The sequence below is a fragment of the Miniopterus natalensis genome, chromosome 1, assembly GCF_054644295.1.
Source record: "Miniopterus natalensis isolate mMinNat1 chromosome 1, mMinNat1.hap1, whole genome shotgun sequence".
Classification (NCBI taxonomy): domain Eukaryota; kingdom Metazoa; phylum Chordata; class Mammalia; order Chiroptera; family Miniopteridae; genus Miniopterus; species Miniopterus natalensis.
This window is the reverse complement of record NC_142081.1, coordinates 84,353,952-84,372,505: the sequence shown is the minus strand read 5'-3', so window position 1 is coordinate 84,372,505 and position 18,554 is coordinate 84,353,952. Positions and strand designations below refer to the sequence as shown.

The 18,554-nt window shown below is 37.4% G+C and overlaps 1 protein-coding gene across 1 annotated transcript in view; it reads left to right on the top strand.

Moving 5' to 3' along the window:
- The window catches only part of ODAD2 (outer dynein arm docking complex subunit 2), a 199,402-nt gene that overhangs the window by 31,420 nt on the left and 149,428 nt on the right, over positions 1–18,554 (top strand). Inside the window, exons 8-10 of the mRNA XM_016211753.2 lie at positions 700–905; positions 1,639–1,737; positions 3,949–4,096. Coding sequence (XP_016067239.2) covers positions 700–905; positions 1,639–1,737; positions 3,949–4,096 — 453 coding nt within the window. The remainder of the gene's footprint in view (positions 1–699; positions 906–1,638; positions 1,738–3,948; positions 4,097–18,554) is intronic.

The following is an 18,554-nucleotide window of genomic DNA, read 5'->3' as shown; positions in this document are numbered from 1 at the left end:
TAGATTCATGTTTCTGGATGGATGATACCCCTTGCGATTGAAGAACTTCATTAATATTTCTTCTAGCACAGGCCTCCTAAAGTGAATTCTCTTGGTTTTTGTTCATCAGTGAAAGTCTTTATTTTTACCTTCAAATTTGAAAGATTTTTTTGGTCTCAGTATAGAATTTGGGGTTGACAGGTTTTTTCCTCCCCCTTTTAGTACTTTAAAGATATAATTCTCTTTTCTTCTGGCTTGCCTTGATTCTGGTGAGAAGTCTCTTTTAACTGTTAGATTTCCTCCTCTGTAATGTATCTTTCATCTCTGGCTAGGTAAAGATGTTCTCTTTATCCTTGGTTTCGGCAATTTGAATACAATGAGTCCCGGTCAATATAGGGTTTGAATTTAATCTCTTCTAGCGGTGGTGAGGAGGGAGGAGGCTCAGCCCTGTGGCTGTGGCTGTGGCTGTGGCTGTGGCTGTGGCTGTGAGCGCTACAGCGGAGGTGAAGTTTAGGAGCGTGGCGTTACCGGCAGCCTCTCTCCCGTGGAGGCCTCGGCCTGAAGTTGCCCTTCTTCAATTGTGTCCCTAAGCAACAGACCTACGATGCGCCCGAGACTTCCTTTTCTGAATTTATCACCAATGATCATTCTCAGATAGCACTAGATAATTCAGAAGTGATGGCATTTTAAATATTATTCTTAACTTTTTCTTTAATGAAGCAAACTAGACTTAATGAGGAACTACAAAAGCAGAGGGATCAGCCCAGTGAGACGCCCAAGAAGGAAGGAGCAGAGGCCCCCCGTAGAGCTAATTCTGGCTCAGGCAAGCGTTTGCTGGAGAAGAACCAAATTACTTTTGGGAAGAATCAAATGACCAAGAGATTAGAGCCAAGTTTAAACTGGAAGACTACTGTCGATTTCAAAGAGTATGTAGACGTTTGCATGACGGGAATTTTAAACACCTATACTAACCCCACTTGCCTAATTTTTCACATTAGTTTATTTCATAGTAGAGAAATACAGAGCAGTGTTCCTTCCTGCTTCTCTTCGTATTTCACACAGAGATTTGACAGTCAGCAGGGCTTACGTGTGGGCTCTGTGAAGGGAGGGGAAGAACACAATTCACTTTCGTGTAGTTGGTGAGTCAGGGCAAATAACGTGAGAAAGATAACAAAACATACGGAGAGATCACACAGGCTGTTCTGTTAAGAGGGAGGTAACTTTTTAAATTCAGCTTTTTCCATGTGCTTTTTTTCAATTAAGAATTTTTGTAAGTATTTAATGAAAACCAAATAGGTGCCAAGGACAATGCTAAACCTGGGAACATGTGGAAAATCAGATACAGGCCCTCCTGTAATGTTGGGTGGGGAACGTAAAAAAATAGGCAACTATGATCAGGACAGTAAGCCACTAAATTAGAAGGTACATAGTGAAGGACTTTCACAACCGTGGCAGCCTGTACAAAGAAATACTGAACAAATTGTTTCTTCATTATTATAGAAAATGGATGGCTATGCCCAAAGGACAAAATGTGTCAGATCATCATTCTCTGTGTCAGGGAAACACATCATTTGGGTGCATGAAAATGTTGGAATATTTATCCATTTCTATTTTTAATTTCCTATTAATCTGCATAAAGTAATTAATGAATGTTTTTAGACGCAGAATATCAGTGAAAGACCTCCATGAGGAAAAACATGGAGGAAGACTCGAAAAGTCATCACCATCTGTTTCACCTGGAAGAGCACAGATAAGTCGGTATGTTTCTGTTAACATGACCAGTTCTTTAAAGCCATTTCTTACACAACGTGCTAGCTAATCCTAATTAATGGCATTCTTACTATTATATTAGGGTGCTAAGATGTCTATATTGACAGTTACTAGTAATGTTGCAAAACAATCATATTGGATTTCTTTTAGTGCAGAGTTACTGGAAGAAATGGCAGAAATCTCACATTATAAAGTTTTCACACTTGGGGGAAAAAATCCAAACTTTAAGATACTCTACTACATTTACACTATTTGGGGTGGGGGTCAACATAATAAAGTTTTCAATTTGTTTGACAATTTTTTCAAATTTTTATTTTGAAATAATTATAAATTCACAAAAGGTTGCAGAGATGGAACAGATAGGCCTCATCTCCTGTTCCCCCTGCTTCCCCAAGTGGTTACATCCTGGGTAACTATAGTACAATGTCAAAACCAGGAGAGGAACGTTGGTACAGTGTATCTGTATACTTCCATGTCATTTTGTCACATGTAGATTGGTGTGGTGACTGCGGCAATCAGGAGACAGGACTGTTCCATCGCTCCACAGAACTCTCTCCTGCTACCCCTTTATAGTCACACCCACTCCCCTTCCCCCATCATTCCCAATTCCTGGCAACCATTCATCTGTTTTCCATTTGTATAATTTTGTCATTTTGAGAATAAACAGAATCATACATTTTTTATCCTGGCTGTGTTTTTCATCACCGTAATACCCTTGACATTCATCCAGTTGTTGCATGTATTAATAATTTGTCCATTTTTATTGCTAAGTAGTATTCCAGGGTATGGATGTACCATAGTTTAATGACTCATCTATTGAGGGAAATTTTAGTTCTTCTCAGTTTTTGGCTATTAAAAATAAAGTGGCTGCGAACAACCATGTACAGGTTTCTATATGGATGTAAGTTTTCATTTCTCTAGGATAAATGCCCAGTTGTTGACACATGTTGTAATTGTGTGTTTAGCTTTGTAAGAAACTGCCAAAGAGTGGAACAGAGAGAGAACAGAGATGGAGCAACTGGACATCCTTAGGCAAAAAAAGTGAAGCTTTTTTTGCTGTCCCCCTAGCAATGTATGAGACTCAGTTTCTTCTTGTCCTTGCCAGCATATGGTATTGCCATGTTTTTTATTTTAGCTGTAGTAAAAGATGTGTAGTGTTGTCTCATTGTGAGCTTAGCATTTCCCTCATGGCTGGTGATATTGAATATCTTTTCATAAGCTTATAGCTCATGTATATTTTTCAGTGAAATGTGTCTGTATGTCTTTTGCTTATTTTCCAATCAGATCATTTATTTTTAATGTTGGATTTTGAGAGTTCTTTATCTATTTTGGATATCCTTGGTTGGATATGTAGTCTGCAAGCATTTTCTCCTCTCTGTAACTTGTCTTTTCATTCTCTTAATATAGGGTTTCTCATAAAACAAGTTTTTAATTTTGATAAAGTTCAATTTATTGAGTTTTTTCTTTTATGGATTGTGCTTTTGATGTCATGTCTAAGAACTTTTCATGAAGCCCTTAGTCCTGAAGATTATCTCCTTTGTTTTTCTGTAAAAGTTTTGATAGTTTTACATTAAAGACTGCAATCTATTTTGAGTTAATTTTATATAAGATATGAAACTTAGGCCAACCTTCACTTTTTTTTGCCTATGGATGTCCAGTTGCCATATAGTAAATCTTGAAATCTGGGAAAGTGATTTTTCTCACCTTCTTAAAAAAAAAAGTCAAGATTATGGAATAATCTTTCCATATCTATTAAAAAATGTGCTAAGGATTTTTATTTTTGATATTATTGATATTTTTACTGTGTAGCCCTGCCTATGAACACTATATGTGTCTTTATTTATTTGGATTTTTTATTTATTTCACCAGCATTTTGTAGTTTTCAGCACCAAGTCCTGTACAAAGTTTTGTTAGATTTATATCTAGAACTAGGGACTCCAGTACTGTACGGAATAGCAGTGGTGAAAATGGACATCCTTATTTGTTCTCGATCTCAGGGGGAAAGCACTGCCTCTCCCTAGTAAGTATGATGATAGTGTAGGTTTTGTACATATTCTTTATCAAGTTGAGGAAGCAACCCCCTGTTCTTGGTTTTCTGAGAGTTTTTGTTATGTACATGTTGCTAAAAGAGTCACATTGTAACCATGTTCTTGCTGTAAGATAAATATATTTATTGTATGTTGTTGGTATTATCCTTAGGAAGAGTGCTGACAAAACGGAGGAAGTTGTTAGCGAGAGCTCCTCAGAGAGTGAAGAAGGTGAAGAACCACCTGATCATCGTCAAGAAGCAAATGCAGATTTGCCATCGGAATACTGGCAAATTCAGAAGCTGGTGAAATATTTGAAGGTAAAGTAGACTTTTTGTACTGTGTTTGCACTGTTTATTTTAAATCCTTTCTCTGAAATGTATATTTTGCTTTATTGTATGTTAAAGGTTTATTGTATGTTTCTTTCAAGTAAGGGTTGTAGGACTCCCTATTTTTATTTAATTGTGTCCAAGGGAAGGTCTTATTGCCTCAGGGGTAACAAGGTGAGTCCTCATGGAGCAGGCAAGCTGCCTGGTACCAGCTCTCTTCCCTCGCTGGGGAAGTCACAGATATTGTGATTTACCCACCGTTTTTTTATTTGCAGTATGGTGTGATGGAAAGAGCGTGGATTTCTGACGTTGGACTTGGACTAAATTTTCTGCTGTATAATGTACTGGCAGTGTGGCTGCTGAGAAGTTATGGTTTTAAGCATCATTCTTCTAACCTATGGAATAAAATACACGTCTATCTTATAGGGTTCATTTAAGGATTAAGGAAACATTTGAAATATGTGGCATAGTGTCTGGTACATTGTAGATACTTAAAATACGTATTGATACATTGCCATTATCCTCATCAGTAAGATCACATGTGTGAAAACGTTTTGCATAGGAACCGACCATATAATGTTGTATTTAAGTACTTGGATGGTGGGGGGCAAATCAGGGAAAATGATTTGCCAAAGCCTAGAGTAATATTAATTTCTGATATCAGATAGCTGATATTGATAATGTCTAGGCTGTGTTTAAAGCAATAGTCAGAAGTACTTGGGAAAACATTTTGGCTTATCTCATGTTTTCCTTCTGCTTCTTCATGTCTTTGGTCAAATCAACATGGGCATTTGCCAGTGGCTTTTCACACCTAAAGATTTTTATATGGCTCCTAAAGTGCTAACTGGTACTTTTCCTGTGCCTTTGATGCCTTCCCAAACTAACAGGTAAAATAGCCTATTTGTGCATATCTTTGTGGATTCTCAAAGGCCCTCTGCATGAACATGGCCTTGTAGGCATGTTAGTTGAAAAAGTAGTTTTTCCTGTAAGAAAAATATGCCCCCTTCCTCTGATGGACACAGCCTCAGCTGCAATTCCAAGAAAAAAAATTATGTTTTCCTGAATCCTAAATCCCAAGGAAAAGTTGTCAAGAAGTTGGGGAAATGGGAAAAAGTATTCTAATTCTTCTTGGAGAATTAAAATTTAGACATTACTAATTCAACAAAATTTACTGACATCATTGAGAGTAAGTAGTTAATTATCTTAATCTTGGTAATCATTCCACAATGTACATGTATATCAAATCAGCACATTGCACACTTTAAATAGAGACAATTATATTTGTCAATTATTTCTCAATAAAGTATAAAAAAACCACAAAATGCTGACAGCACAGTCAAAGTTGAAAGTAGGCATTTCCAGGAGTCAGGATAGGAACAAATAGGAGAGAAGTGGTCACAATCTAATGTCAGCCTTGCTTATAGCAGTTGCCATGCTACTAATGGTGAGTCATTCTTGCATAATTATTAATATGTTTATATTCATAGTATACTTTATACAAATCCTATTAGTGGTGATCTAAGAAATAACAAATTTGGAAGCAAAATAAGTCATTAAATTTTAATTGAAATTTCCACCTGTAGCCTTGTCAAGCTTGCTAAGTAGATCTGAATGTTGTGTTTTTTGGATGTACTACCCAATAATTTTGCTGGCATTTTTTCAGTGTTTGAATATTATTACAATTTGTTCTAAGTAATTTAACAGAAGAGACTCAAAGGGAAGATGATGTGAATATGTTATGGAAGACTCCATTAGAAAACCAGAAACTGGTCTAAAACTCCGATTAGCAAAAACAGCAAAGACTTCAATGGCCTAACCAGAATCAGGACAAGCAGATAAAATATTTTCATCATTAAAAAGGGAAATGAGCTTATGTGAAGCAAACCCTAATGCCCACCTTGGCTATGCCTTTGGAAGCCTCTTAATAGTTTGACCAATGTCAATGCAAAATGACATCTAGACTATTAGTCATGAAGCAAAAGCTAACACCGTTGGATAGGACAATTAATGCTTTGCTTGCTTTAAAATTTAAGAATTATATAAATAGTAAATATTTTAATATCATCTTTCAATTTTTAAAATGGGTTTTATTTGGCTTTTATATTGTGTTAATGTTTCCCACTTTTTGTGTTTTCTGGCCTCAAATGTCAGGTGGAGATCATTTTTAAATGTTGTTGCAATATATAGTTTATTTTTTTTATAGAACACCTCTGAAATTTTTAGCATTTCTATCCCAAAAAATGATTCACTGTTTGATATTATGGAAATTATTCTCTAGTATGGTAATGATTACTTTAAAAAATATAAATAAAATTTAGGAAAAAGTATAGGGTAACATGATTTCTAGAGTTCCTGAGAATTTCTGGGAATTCTGATTTTTTATTCCAAACCTTGAAGACTCATATCTCTTGGAAATTTGGAAACACTAGCATGGAGCACAGGCTGGAGTTCCAGCCCCATGGTCCTGTATCCCCTTGACAAGTGTCTCTGTGCACAAGCCATATCAGCTGGGCGTGCATGGCAGAAATGTCCAGACTCAGGAGACCTTCCTGACAATACCGTGATCCTTTCCTGAACTGCAGAGCTGCCCATGATCTCCACTCTACTCATAAAGAGCATATCATCTGGAGAAAAGATTGGCAGTGGAGAACTTTGTTACCCAGAACTTGGTGTAGCTTGAGCCAGACGAGCATTGGTAGTCAGACATGGCCTTTGGAAGAAGATTTAGGAGAGCCCTGGTGTTTATTCACAGAATTCTGGCCTATTAACTGTGTTTTATTGGTAAAAGAAACTAAAGAGTCAAAGGGGTGCTAGCATCAGCAGGGCCAGGAGCAGAATAATGGATTAGTAGTTAGAAGCATGATCTTCGATGTCAGAAAGTCTTCAGTTGAGTCAGGATCTGCCACTTACTAGCTCAGTAGCCTTTGGGGAGCTGGTGGATCGCTCTAGACTTCACTTTCCTCATTGATCAAGATGGCAAAATAAAAGTTCCCATGTTTTAGGATTATTATGAATATTAAATGAAATCTAATATATGTAAAGTACTGGCAATAATAATAATTTCTATTATATGTTATTGCCATAGACATTGAGTGTATGGCATGGAGTCTTGACATACATACGTAGCCCTCAACTTTTGCTTTAAGTTTTTTGGCAACCAACAGAAGGAGTGAAATACAGTGCGTTAATACAGTGAAAGAAAGGCTCTTACCATAATAAGATAGAAATAACCCAGTTGCCCATGTGTGTAACCCATCCTACTGCTAAGAGCAGAAAGAATTTTCTTCCCTAGGGCTTAAGGGGGCAGCCTGTGAGTGAAATAGTGAATGATGACTTCAATAATATGTTCTCAGTGAACATGGCAAAGAAGTTTTCAAAATAGACTAATTATTGGATAACTATTTTAAGTTTTTCAACTATTTAGGATAAATACATATAATACTAGGCCAAAAAGGGATGCACTATTTCTGTCCCAGAACAGCTAAGAAAAACATTTATTGATGAAGTGCTACTAAAGCTTGCACAAGTTCTTCATCAATAAATTATGTGCAAATGTGATACTTTTGGCCAGACAGTAAATTGCTTGGAATTATTATAGTTCCCACAGGTAAATATTCTTAGCATAGCCAATAAAAGAAAAAGTATATCTACAAATGATTTCAAGGTTTTGATGCAGATAAATGTTTTATATGGAGACACAAAAGGATATTAGAAGTCTTTGAAATGCAAAATTAATATCTCTAGGTAATCTCAAAATAAATATACCTGACATTTTAATTTATAAAATTATGCCTAAATGTAGACTTGAACTAGCAGAGAAATGTTAATGTTGACCTGACTTTCTACTTACAATTTTCCAAGCACAGCAATGTCTGTGATTGTTGAAAAAAATTTGATGAGCTCATTAATACCCGAACAGGTCAATGAACTATAGCTTATTATTTATCCAGAGCTATGAGCTCAGATTTTGGCACACAAGTAAAGGGAGTTTGTATTTAATTATTTGGCTTTGACATACATTCATTACATCTTGCAAGTTTTATATATGTATGTGTTCTTTTAATCTGGATTTTTAAAAACGCAATTTAATTTTTTTCAAATTCATATTTATTCAGAATTGTAGAAAGCTGTATTTTTACATAAGATTTTATGATTTGACAGTTTTTTTAACTTTTCATTGTTGACACTATTACAGATGTCCCCCATTTCCCCCTCCTTTGCCCACCTCCACCCAGCCCTTGGCCCCTCTCCTCCTGGCCATCTTCACACTGTTGTCTGCGTCTACTATGGGTTATGTATATATGTTTTTTGGGAAATCCCTTCACCTTCTTTTATCCAGTCCCCACTTCCCCCTCCCCTCTGATAGCTGTCAGTCTGTTCTGTGTATCCATGCCTCTGTTTCTTTTTTGTCAGTTTATTTTGTAGAACACAATTTAATTTTTAAATTAATGGCTACTTTGCATTTTTACTCACCAACCTTCCAACTTCTTTTTTCCCACATGACTGATGACTTTGTACCCCGATTCTAAATGAAGCAGTAAACACCTTTTCAGCTACCTTGGTGAGATGCACTTGCATTCTGCCTTGTATCGTTATGGCTCAGCATGTCCGTCTTATCAGCTGCTCCTTGAGTGGAGAGACCATACTAAATTTATCTGTGTCTTGCAGGGGTCTTGCCAGTGAGCAAAGCTTTGCCTCTCAACTTTTGCACAGAAGGTGTGAGCGGGAGGGCACAAGGTTCTTGAGGGGCCAGGCTGTGCTGTTCTTCACACTCAGGTTCTTGAGGGCAGTTCTTCCTCCCTCTGAAGTAGTGTCGTTCTTTCTGCTGTTGCTGCTCTCCCCAACTTCTCTTCCTCCCCTCTCTCCTCCGTTTCCCCCCCCTTCTCCTTGTAGTGTACTATTTTGTTTTGTTTCTTAAAAATGTATCTTTATTGTTGAAAGTATTACATATGTCCCCCCCTTTTATCCCCAATGACCCCTTCCACCCCACCCCCGCCTCCCCTCTCAGGCCTTCACCACACTATTGTCTGTGTTCTTGGGTTATGCATACATACATATAGATTCTTTGGTTAGTCTCTCCCCCCCCCCCCCACCTCGACCCAACTCCCACCTCCACCTTCCCTTGGAGATTCCTCAGTTTGTTTCATACTATTTTGTATACCACACTTGCTAGCTTTATATGGATATTATTTTCTTCCCTGGCCAGGACTGCTCCAAAATCTTGCAGTTAAAATATGTTGCTTTGGATCAGTTGCAGCAAGTGGGGGAGATGGTTTATTAAGGTGTATGCACCACACTAATTCTGTGAATCTCTCTAAAAATACAGAAGTTTCACTCATTTCTCGATCAGGTATGGGAGAACCCCTTTGTGAAACAGGAGGAGAACTGGAGGATTTTTTGTTGTTGTTTGGAAATGTGAACTCATTAGTCACAAATATTATAACATAAATTAATACAAATGGGTTCTTTTTAGTAACATGAGATAAAATCTTGAAAGGTCATAATTATAGATCTGTATTGCATGCACATTGGTGTAAGTGTTCTTAATGTGAAAAATGAGTCTTGGGACCCAAGGTTGAAAGCCCACTGAAACCCATTTCTGTGTAGAGTGGTATGGAATTTAATACTATAGGATCAGTAAATCTAAGAAAAAATAGAGAAGACTAGAGCAAAGCCAAGAAAATGGTTTGGAGGGATCTCAGAGCCTGGGTCTAGAATCATGCTTTATCCCTTGTAGACATTTCCCAGGGCTGTGAGGTGAGGATGAGATGTCTGTACCGTCCTGGCATCAGCTTCAGTATCACCTGGAGTAATATTAGCGAGCAAGTTGGAGATGCCTGCCCCTACTCTGAAGTGCTTCATTGGGCTGGTCTATTCCTGAGTACTTGCTATACTATGGAGGAATCTAGGGTTAATCCCCAGGGCCATTTCCCCAGGTGCATCTCCTCCCTCCTGGATGCCTGTTTCTGCACCTGGGATTTTGATCAGAGTCCACCTGGGGGAGCAGGATGATGAAGGCATTGATGGAGAAGGCTGAGTCCAGCAGCAGGTGGCATGCAAAATGAATTTGAGTGGGAAGTGACAGAGGGCTTGTGTTGATAGTGAAAGTGTGTTGGGGGCTTGGAATAGGATAGTGTCTTGAAAGCACAAAGAAATGACCAAGAAAGAAGGAAGGCCAGTTTATGAGGAAGATTTGGTTTAGGACAGACTAAGTTTGAAGACAGTGAAATATCCAAATAGATATAGCTCATGCAACAGTTGGAAATAAAAGACTGAAACTCGAATTTTTCATTAGAAATGAAGCTACCAGTTTGGGAGCCAGGGGAATGAATGAGACTGAGGAGAGAGGGTAGCATCTGTGCCCCTATTTCTGTCTTTTCATTCATGATTGGATGTGAGCTCTTAATAGCTAATCAGAAGGTTGCTGCCTTTCACTTGAGTTACTACAACTAAGGCAGTATTTTTGGATCAAAATTCCTGTGCAAAATCTGTTGGTCTATATTTTTTTATTTCTTTATTTTTTAGAATGTTTGATTCTTTTTAAAAAAAACAAACCCATCTTTATTGATTTCAGAGAGAGGAACAGAGAGGGATAGAGGGAGATAGAAGCATCAGTGATGTGAGGGTCATTGCACGTCCCCCACTGAGGATCGAGCCCACAACCCAGGCATGTGCCCTGACCGGGAATCGAACTGAGATCTCCTGGATCCTAGGTCGATGTTCAACCACTGAGCCATGCCGGTCGGGCTGGTGGTCTTTCTTCAAACCTAGTTTGCCATTTTATAAGTAGATTGCATCAGTGGCCTTTAAAAATGTCTTAAGTAAAGTTACATTTTATTTGGTAATTTTATGCAACTAGCTCTTAGATGCAAAATACTAATTAAAGGAAGATAAATCATTGGGAAAGTTTGAAGCAAAAAGAAATAAATGTCTGTTTTTAGAGTAAGCTTCCATCCAATTGAAAGCTCCTACTTACTAAAACTCCAAGGAGCTAGATATGAAGACTGGGGAGACCATGGGCTTTTTTTCTTTTTTTTAAAAATCCTCACCTGAGGATGTGTTTTCATTGATTTTTATAGAGAGAGAGAAACATTAATGTGAGAGAGAAACATCAATTGGCTGCCTCCTGAATGTACCCCGACCAGGGATTGAACCCACAACCTTTTGTTGTACGGGTCAATGCCCCAACCAGCTGAGCCACCACCCGACCGGGGCAGTGATGGGCTTTTTAACTTTATAAATTCACAAATATGGTACCGGCCTTGAATGTAATATTGGGGCAATCCTTGTTCCTGTGTTCCAGGAGAATAGTGATATTATCTGAACACATGTCACTCAGCAGAAAACGTGTGCAGTAGACTGTTGAGTGACAGCTTGTGACATCTGGACATCACCACACCTTATCCTCTCCCCCCACCCAGATGAGCTGGTGAGGGGTAGTGCCTCACTTGTTTATTCTATATGGTTGGTTTCATAAAACACTGCTGGTGGTGACCTCACCTTTCACGTGAGCCAGGGGTCTTGCTAGCTATTCTGTTCTGTCATTTATCCACAAATTCAGAATTCTCAGACCGTGAAAATGAAGGTGCTGGGTGATTCCCCCCACTTAGCAGGGACCAGGACTCTCCTTCAGAGTGACATCTAAAAGATGATCACATCAAAAATCCCACGAGGCTTCCCAAGAAACACTGAGGGTTCCCTCCTTGGCAGGGTCTGGATTTCCTGTCTGGAGGGTGGATTCTCAGCAGGGACAGTGTCATACTTGAAAACCTTGGTCAAAGATAGCTTTTGTGGCTCTCAGTTTCTTAATGATCTTTCATCAACTGATGAAACACACACACTCTCTCTCTCTCTCTCTCTCTCTTTCTCCCCCCCCCCCCCCAATCCCTTAATTGGTTAAAAGAGTTCTTCTAAGTGGCAATTGGGAGTTACAGGCATACCTTATTTCAAGGTGCTTTATTTTATTGCACTTCACAGATGTTGTGTTTTTTACAAATTGAAGGCAAGACCATCCACCAGCAGAAAGATTACAACTCCCTTTATTGTGATACTCACTTTATTGCGGTGGTCTGGACCCAAACCTGCAATATCTCCAATGTATGCCTGTATATGATTTTTCATTGCAGGAATTTGATGTACTTTGCAATCAGTTCCAGTTAATTAAATTCCTTTCCCATTACTTGGGTTTTGGAGTGTCAAGCAGTGTGATCCTTATTTCATTTGTGGAAAAGCTGAGAAATACTTTACTCCCGGCCACACAGAAGGTGCTGCGGGCCAGGACGGCATCCAGGTTTCTGTCTTTATTGCCAGTTATTCTGTCCCTCTGTAAAGAAATTCAGGGGCCCGCGTGCCTGCAGACCTTGCCATTGTATGTTCTTATTTTCGCTCTCCTTTGGGGTCCATTTGCATAAGGGGCTAATTAAACTGGGATCACTTCTTAACAAAGGAATTCAATAGTCATTTTTGGAAGCCTATGAGAGTATGCTCTTTTGCTAGGTTTTAATTAAAGAGTTGGGGAAGAACATAATAGTGCAGTGTTATTATTGTTAAAAAGAATCTTTTAAAAATGGAAAACAACAATCACTGGTTTTGAACCCAAGTAAGCTCCAATAGTTAGAAAGGAAAATTAGCACCACTTTCCTGAGAAATAGTCTCTAAGTTAAGATATATGTTGCAACATTGATGTGAGTTAACTTAAAAAAAAGTCCCCAGGACAAAAAGACTAGGAGGACTTTTTTACTTAAAAAAAACAACAAACAAAAAAACACCCTACTTGTTAAAATATCTTAAGACTTCAAAATTTCTATATATATTTTTTTAAAAAAATAATGTAGTGTAAGAAGTGAACACATTTTAAGTATTTGGATTAGTTGAGATGTGTGTTAGTTGTATGTTTATATGGGATGGGCAAAAGTAGGTTTATAGTTGTGAGTACATGAAACAGTTTATTCTTGTTTTATTATTTATTAATTATTGTATTATTTATTGTGAGCAACTGTAAACCTACTTTTCCCCACCCCTGTATTGCTCACACAAAAGAGAATTCATCCTTTTTATTTTTATTGCAAAGAAGATGGTAAAAGTGATGGAAAGGCTTCTCATCTCCACAAATAAAATGATAACATTTTTAGTTTTGAGCTTTAAGCTCCCCTTGCTTTTTGGCTGTCCTAAATAAATAAGAGTAGAGAAAAAGCAAAGATAATTAGATGAGTATGATAATACAGTGCTACTGAATCATAATAGTTTATGCCACCACGAGCTAGTATTACATAACCACATCAAGTTAACTACTGAAAAACAACACTATTAAAAAATCTCAAGGGAAGTCTATTAAGCTTAAACTCATTCCTTCCTTTATGAATTCACACAGTGAACTACCCCAGTGAGAGCATAATGATAAGGTACACAATGCCCATCTAGCTATTCATAAGATTTTTGATTGGGAAAAATTTTTATATCTAAGGCAGTTTTTTGTAACGATCTGAAAACGTAATAGATACTTCCAGGGAATCTGCTTCCTGACATATTTGCAGCCACACCATTTTTTGATCAGCAAAATAATGCTTCCCCTCCAAATTTTAGAGGCTAAAAATGTTGGAGAAAAATAACCCTTGTCTAGTTCCAGGTTTATATAATGTACTAGGCTGCTTTACTTTTTGTTTAAAAATGCATATTCAATTGAAGCATATACTGTGCCCATGAATAAGAGCAATTAACATCATTAAAATGTCTGTACTACCCAAAGCAATCTATAGATCCAACGCAGTTCCTATCAAAACACCAGTGGCACATTTCACAGAACTAGAACAAATTAAAAAATTTATGACCCTAAATAGCCACAGCAATCTTGAGAAACAAGAACAAAGTTGGAGGTATCATTCTACTTGATATCAAACTATACTACAAGTCTATAGTAATCAAAACAGCATGGTACTGGTATAAAAATAGACATAAATCAGTGGAACAGATAGGTATTTGGGCTGTTTCCAGATCTTAGCTATTGTAAATAACGCTGCTATGAACATAGGGGTGCATATATTTGTTCTGCTTGGTGTTTCAGGATTCTTAGGATATATTCCTAGAAGTGGGATCACTGGGTCAAAAGGCAGCTCCATTTAAAATTTTTTGAGGAAACTCCTTACTGTTTTCCGTAGTGGCTGCACCAGTCTGCATTCCCACCAGCAGTGTACTAGGGTGCCCTTTTCTCTACATCCTCGCCAGCACTTCTTGTTTGTTGATTTATTGATGGCAGCCATTCTGGCAGGTGTGAGGTGGTACTTCATTGTGATTTTAATTTGCATCTGTGATAATTAGTGATGTTGAGCATTTTTCACATGTCTCTTGGCCACTGTATGTCCTCTTTGGGGAAGTGTCTATTCAGGTCCTCTGCTAATTTTTAAATTAGGTTGTTTGTCTTCCTTAGGTCATCTCTCGAATCAATTTTTGTTATTTACAATGATGTTCCAGCAAATATTTTTACATATTCTTTTAATATGTACACTATTTCTGTGGAATAGATGTTTTCAAATGGAATCACTTGGGTCAGAGAATGTGCACATTTAAAATTTTGATAGTTCTAATGGGGAGTTATTCAATGGGTATAAAAATTTCGGTTATGCAAGATGAATAAGTTCTAGATATCTGCTGTACAGCTTAGTGCCTATAGTTAACATTACTGTATTGTGCACAAAGTTTTAAGAGGGTAGATCTCATGTTAAGTGTTATTACCAACAAAAGGGAGGAAACATAGGGAAACTTTTGGAGGTGATGGATTTGTCTATTACCTTGGTTGTGGTGATAGCTTCACAGGTATATACATGCATATCTCCAAGCTCTTCAAATTGTATACATTAAATTTGTGAAGTTTTTGTATATCAGTTATACCTCAATAAAGCCAATATAATAAAAAGAAAGACTATATGCACAATGAGTTTAAGAAGTACTGCATTACATTTTTTTTTAAAGGGAAATAATGAAACGTAAGAAACCAACCAAACTGGTTTATGTAAAAAAATTTTTTTTGGATACTCCTTACAGAAAGCAAACATCAGTTTACACTCCATCAGTAATATATCAAAGGTTGTCAACTTTGAATACAGAGTGAAATCAGCCAGGCTTTTAAAAATAAAACAAAACAAGCAAACAGACCTTACTGCCCAGGTACCATTTGTGGAAGTATTAATTGAATTGGCCTGGAAAGTGTCTGGGCATTAATAGTCTTTAAATTCCAATATTTTTTAATTGGCTTATTTGGAGGGAGAAAAATGTATCTTGTGTGAGTGTGATGATTCTTTTTTTTTTTTTTACTTTTTAAAAAAAATTAGCTTTATTGTTGAAAGTGTTATAGATGTCCCTTTTTCCCCCTCGTTGATCCCCTCCACCCCTCATCCACCACCCATAGGCCTTCCCCACACTATTGTCTGTGTCTAAGGGTTATGCATATGTGCAAATAAGTTCTTTCATTTACTTATTTATTTATTTTTTTAATTTTAATTTTTGTTTAAAATATTACAGATGTCCCTTTTTCTCCACCCCGTCCCACACCTCTCCTCATTCCCTCTCCACACCATTGTCCTTGCCCTTGGGTTGTGCATATATGCATATAAATTCTTTGGTTAATCTCTCCCCCTCCCTCTCCTCCATCCCTCTGAGATTTACCAGTCTGATCCATGCTTCCATGCCATTGACTCTTTTCTGTTCATCAGTTTATTAAGTTCTTCAGATTCACATATAAGTGAGATCATGAGATGCTTGTCTTTCTCTGCCTGGCTTATTTCATTTAGCATAATATTCTCCAGGTCCCTTCATACTGTCCCAAATGGTACAAGATCCTTCTTCTTTACAGCTGCGTAGTATTCCATGGTGTAACTCTCCCACAGCTTTTTTATCCACTCATCTACTGATGGGCAGTTGGGTTGTTTCCCGATCTTAGCTACTGTAAATTGCATTGCTATGAACATAGGGGTGCGTGTTCCTGATTAGTGTTTCAGGATTCTTAGGATACATTCCAAGAAGTGGGATCACTGGGTCAAAAGGAAGTTCCATTTTTAATCTTTTGAGGGACCTCCATACTGTTTTCCATAGTGGCTGCACCAGTCTGCATTCCCACCAGCAGCGTACTAGGGTTCCCCTTTCTCCACATCCTCGCCAGCACATGTCGTTTGTTGATTTGTTGATGGAGCCATTCTCGCAGCTGTGAAGTGATACCTCATTGTGGTTTTAATTTGCATCTCTCTGATGATTAGCGACGTTGAGCATTTTCTCATATGTATATTGGCCATCTGTATGTCCTCTTTGGAGAAGTGTCTGTTCAGCTCCTTTTTAATTGCAATTTTTAAAATTGAATTGTTTGTCTTCCTCTTGCTGAGTAGTATGAGTTCTTTGTACACTTTGGAAATTAGCCCCTCATCAGATACATCCTTGGAAAATATGTTTTGCCAGATCATGGGGTTCCCTTGTATTTTGAGACTGTTTTCTTTTGCTGTGCAGAAGCTTTTTAGTTTGATGTAGTCCCATATGTTTATTTTTTCTTTTGTTTCTCTTGCCCTAGGAGATGAATCAGGGAAAATTCCACTACGTGGGATGCCTGTGACTTTACTGCCTATGTTTTATTCCAGGATTTTTATAGTTTTGTGACTTACATTTAAGTCTTTTATCCATTTTGAGTTCATTTTTGTGTATGGTGAAAGTTGGTGATCTAGTTTAATTTTTTTGCATGTGTCTGTCCAGCTTTCCCAGCACATTTTATTGAAGTGGCTGTCTTTACTCCATTGTACCCTCTTGCCTCTTTTGTGAAATATTAACTGACCATAATGGCTTGGGTCTATTTCTGGGATCTCTGTTCTGTTCCCCCGGTCTATATGTCTGGTGTTGTACCAATACCAAGCTGTTTTGATTATAATGGCTTTGTAGTACAGTTTGATATCTGGAAAAGTGATCTCTCCCACTCTGTTCTTTTTTTCTCAAGATGGCTGCAACTATTTGGGGTCTTTTTTGGTTCCATATAAATTTTCAAAATGCTTGTTCTAGATCTGTGAAATATGCTGTTGGTATCTGAATAGGAATTGCATTGAATCTATAGATTGCTTTGGGTAGTATGTACATTTTAATGATATTAATTCTTCCAGTGCATGAGCATGGTATATTCTTCCATTTCTTTATATCTTCCTCTATTTCTTTTTTCAGTGTCCCATAGTTTTCCAAGTACAGGTATTTACATCCTTGGTTAAGTTTATTCCTAGGTATCTTATTTTTTTAGTTGCAATGGTAAATAGTATTGTTTTTTTAGTTTCTCTCTCTGAAAGTTCATAGTTGGTGTATTAAGAATGCCATTGATTGCTGTATGTTGATTTTGTATCCAGCTACCTTGCCAAATTCATTTATCAAATCTAGTAGTACTTTGATGCAGTCTTTAGCATTTTCTATGTACAATATCATGTCATCTGCAAACAGTGACAGTTTTACTTCCTCCTTTCCAATTTGGATACCTTTTATGTTTTCTTCCTGACTGATGGATATGGCGAGGACTTCCAGTACTATGTTGAGTAAGAGTGGTGAAAGTAGACATCCCTGTCTTGTTCTTGTTTTTAATGGAAATGGTTTTAGTTTTTGGCCATTGAATATGATGGTGGCTGTAGGTCTGTCATATATGGCCTTTATTATGTTGAGGTATGATCCCTCTATTCCCACTTTGCTGAGAGTTTTTATCAGAAATGAGTGCTGGGTTTTGGTGAGTGCTTTTTCTGCATCTATTGATATGATCATATGATTTTTGTCCTTCATTTTGTTTATGTGATGTTTCACATTTATTGATTTGTGAATGTTATACCAGCCTTGCATCCCCAGAAAAAATCCCACTTGTTTGTGGTGTATGATCTTTTTAATGTATTGCTGGATCCGATTTACTAGTATTTTAGTGAGGATTTTAGCATCTATGTTCATCAGGGATATTTGCCTGTAATTTTCTTCCTTTTTAGTGTCTTTATCTGGTTTGGGGATTAGGATGATGCTGGCCTCATAAAAAGAGTTGGGGAGTTTTCCCTCCTCTTGAATTTTCTGGAATAATTTGAATAGAATAGGTGTTAATTTTTCTTTGACTGTGTCGTAAAACTTGCCTGTAAATCTGTCTGGTCCAGGGCTTTTGTTTGCTGGAAGATTTTTAATTATTGCTTCAATTTCATTAGTTGTTATTGGCCTATTCAGGTTTTCTGCCTCTTCTTGATTCAGCTTTGGAAGGTTGTATGCTTCTAGGAATTTGTCCATTTCCCCCATGTTGTCCAATTTGTTGGCATATAGTTGCTCATAATATTTTCTTACAATCCTTTGTATATCTTTTGGGTTGGTTGTTATATTGCCTCTTTCATTTCTGATTTTATTTATTTGGGTCCTCTCTCTTTGTTTCTTGGTGAGTCTGGCTAAAGGTGCATCAATCTTATTTATCTTTTCAAAG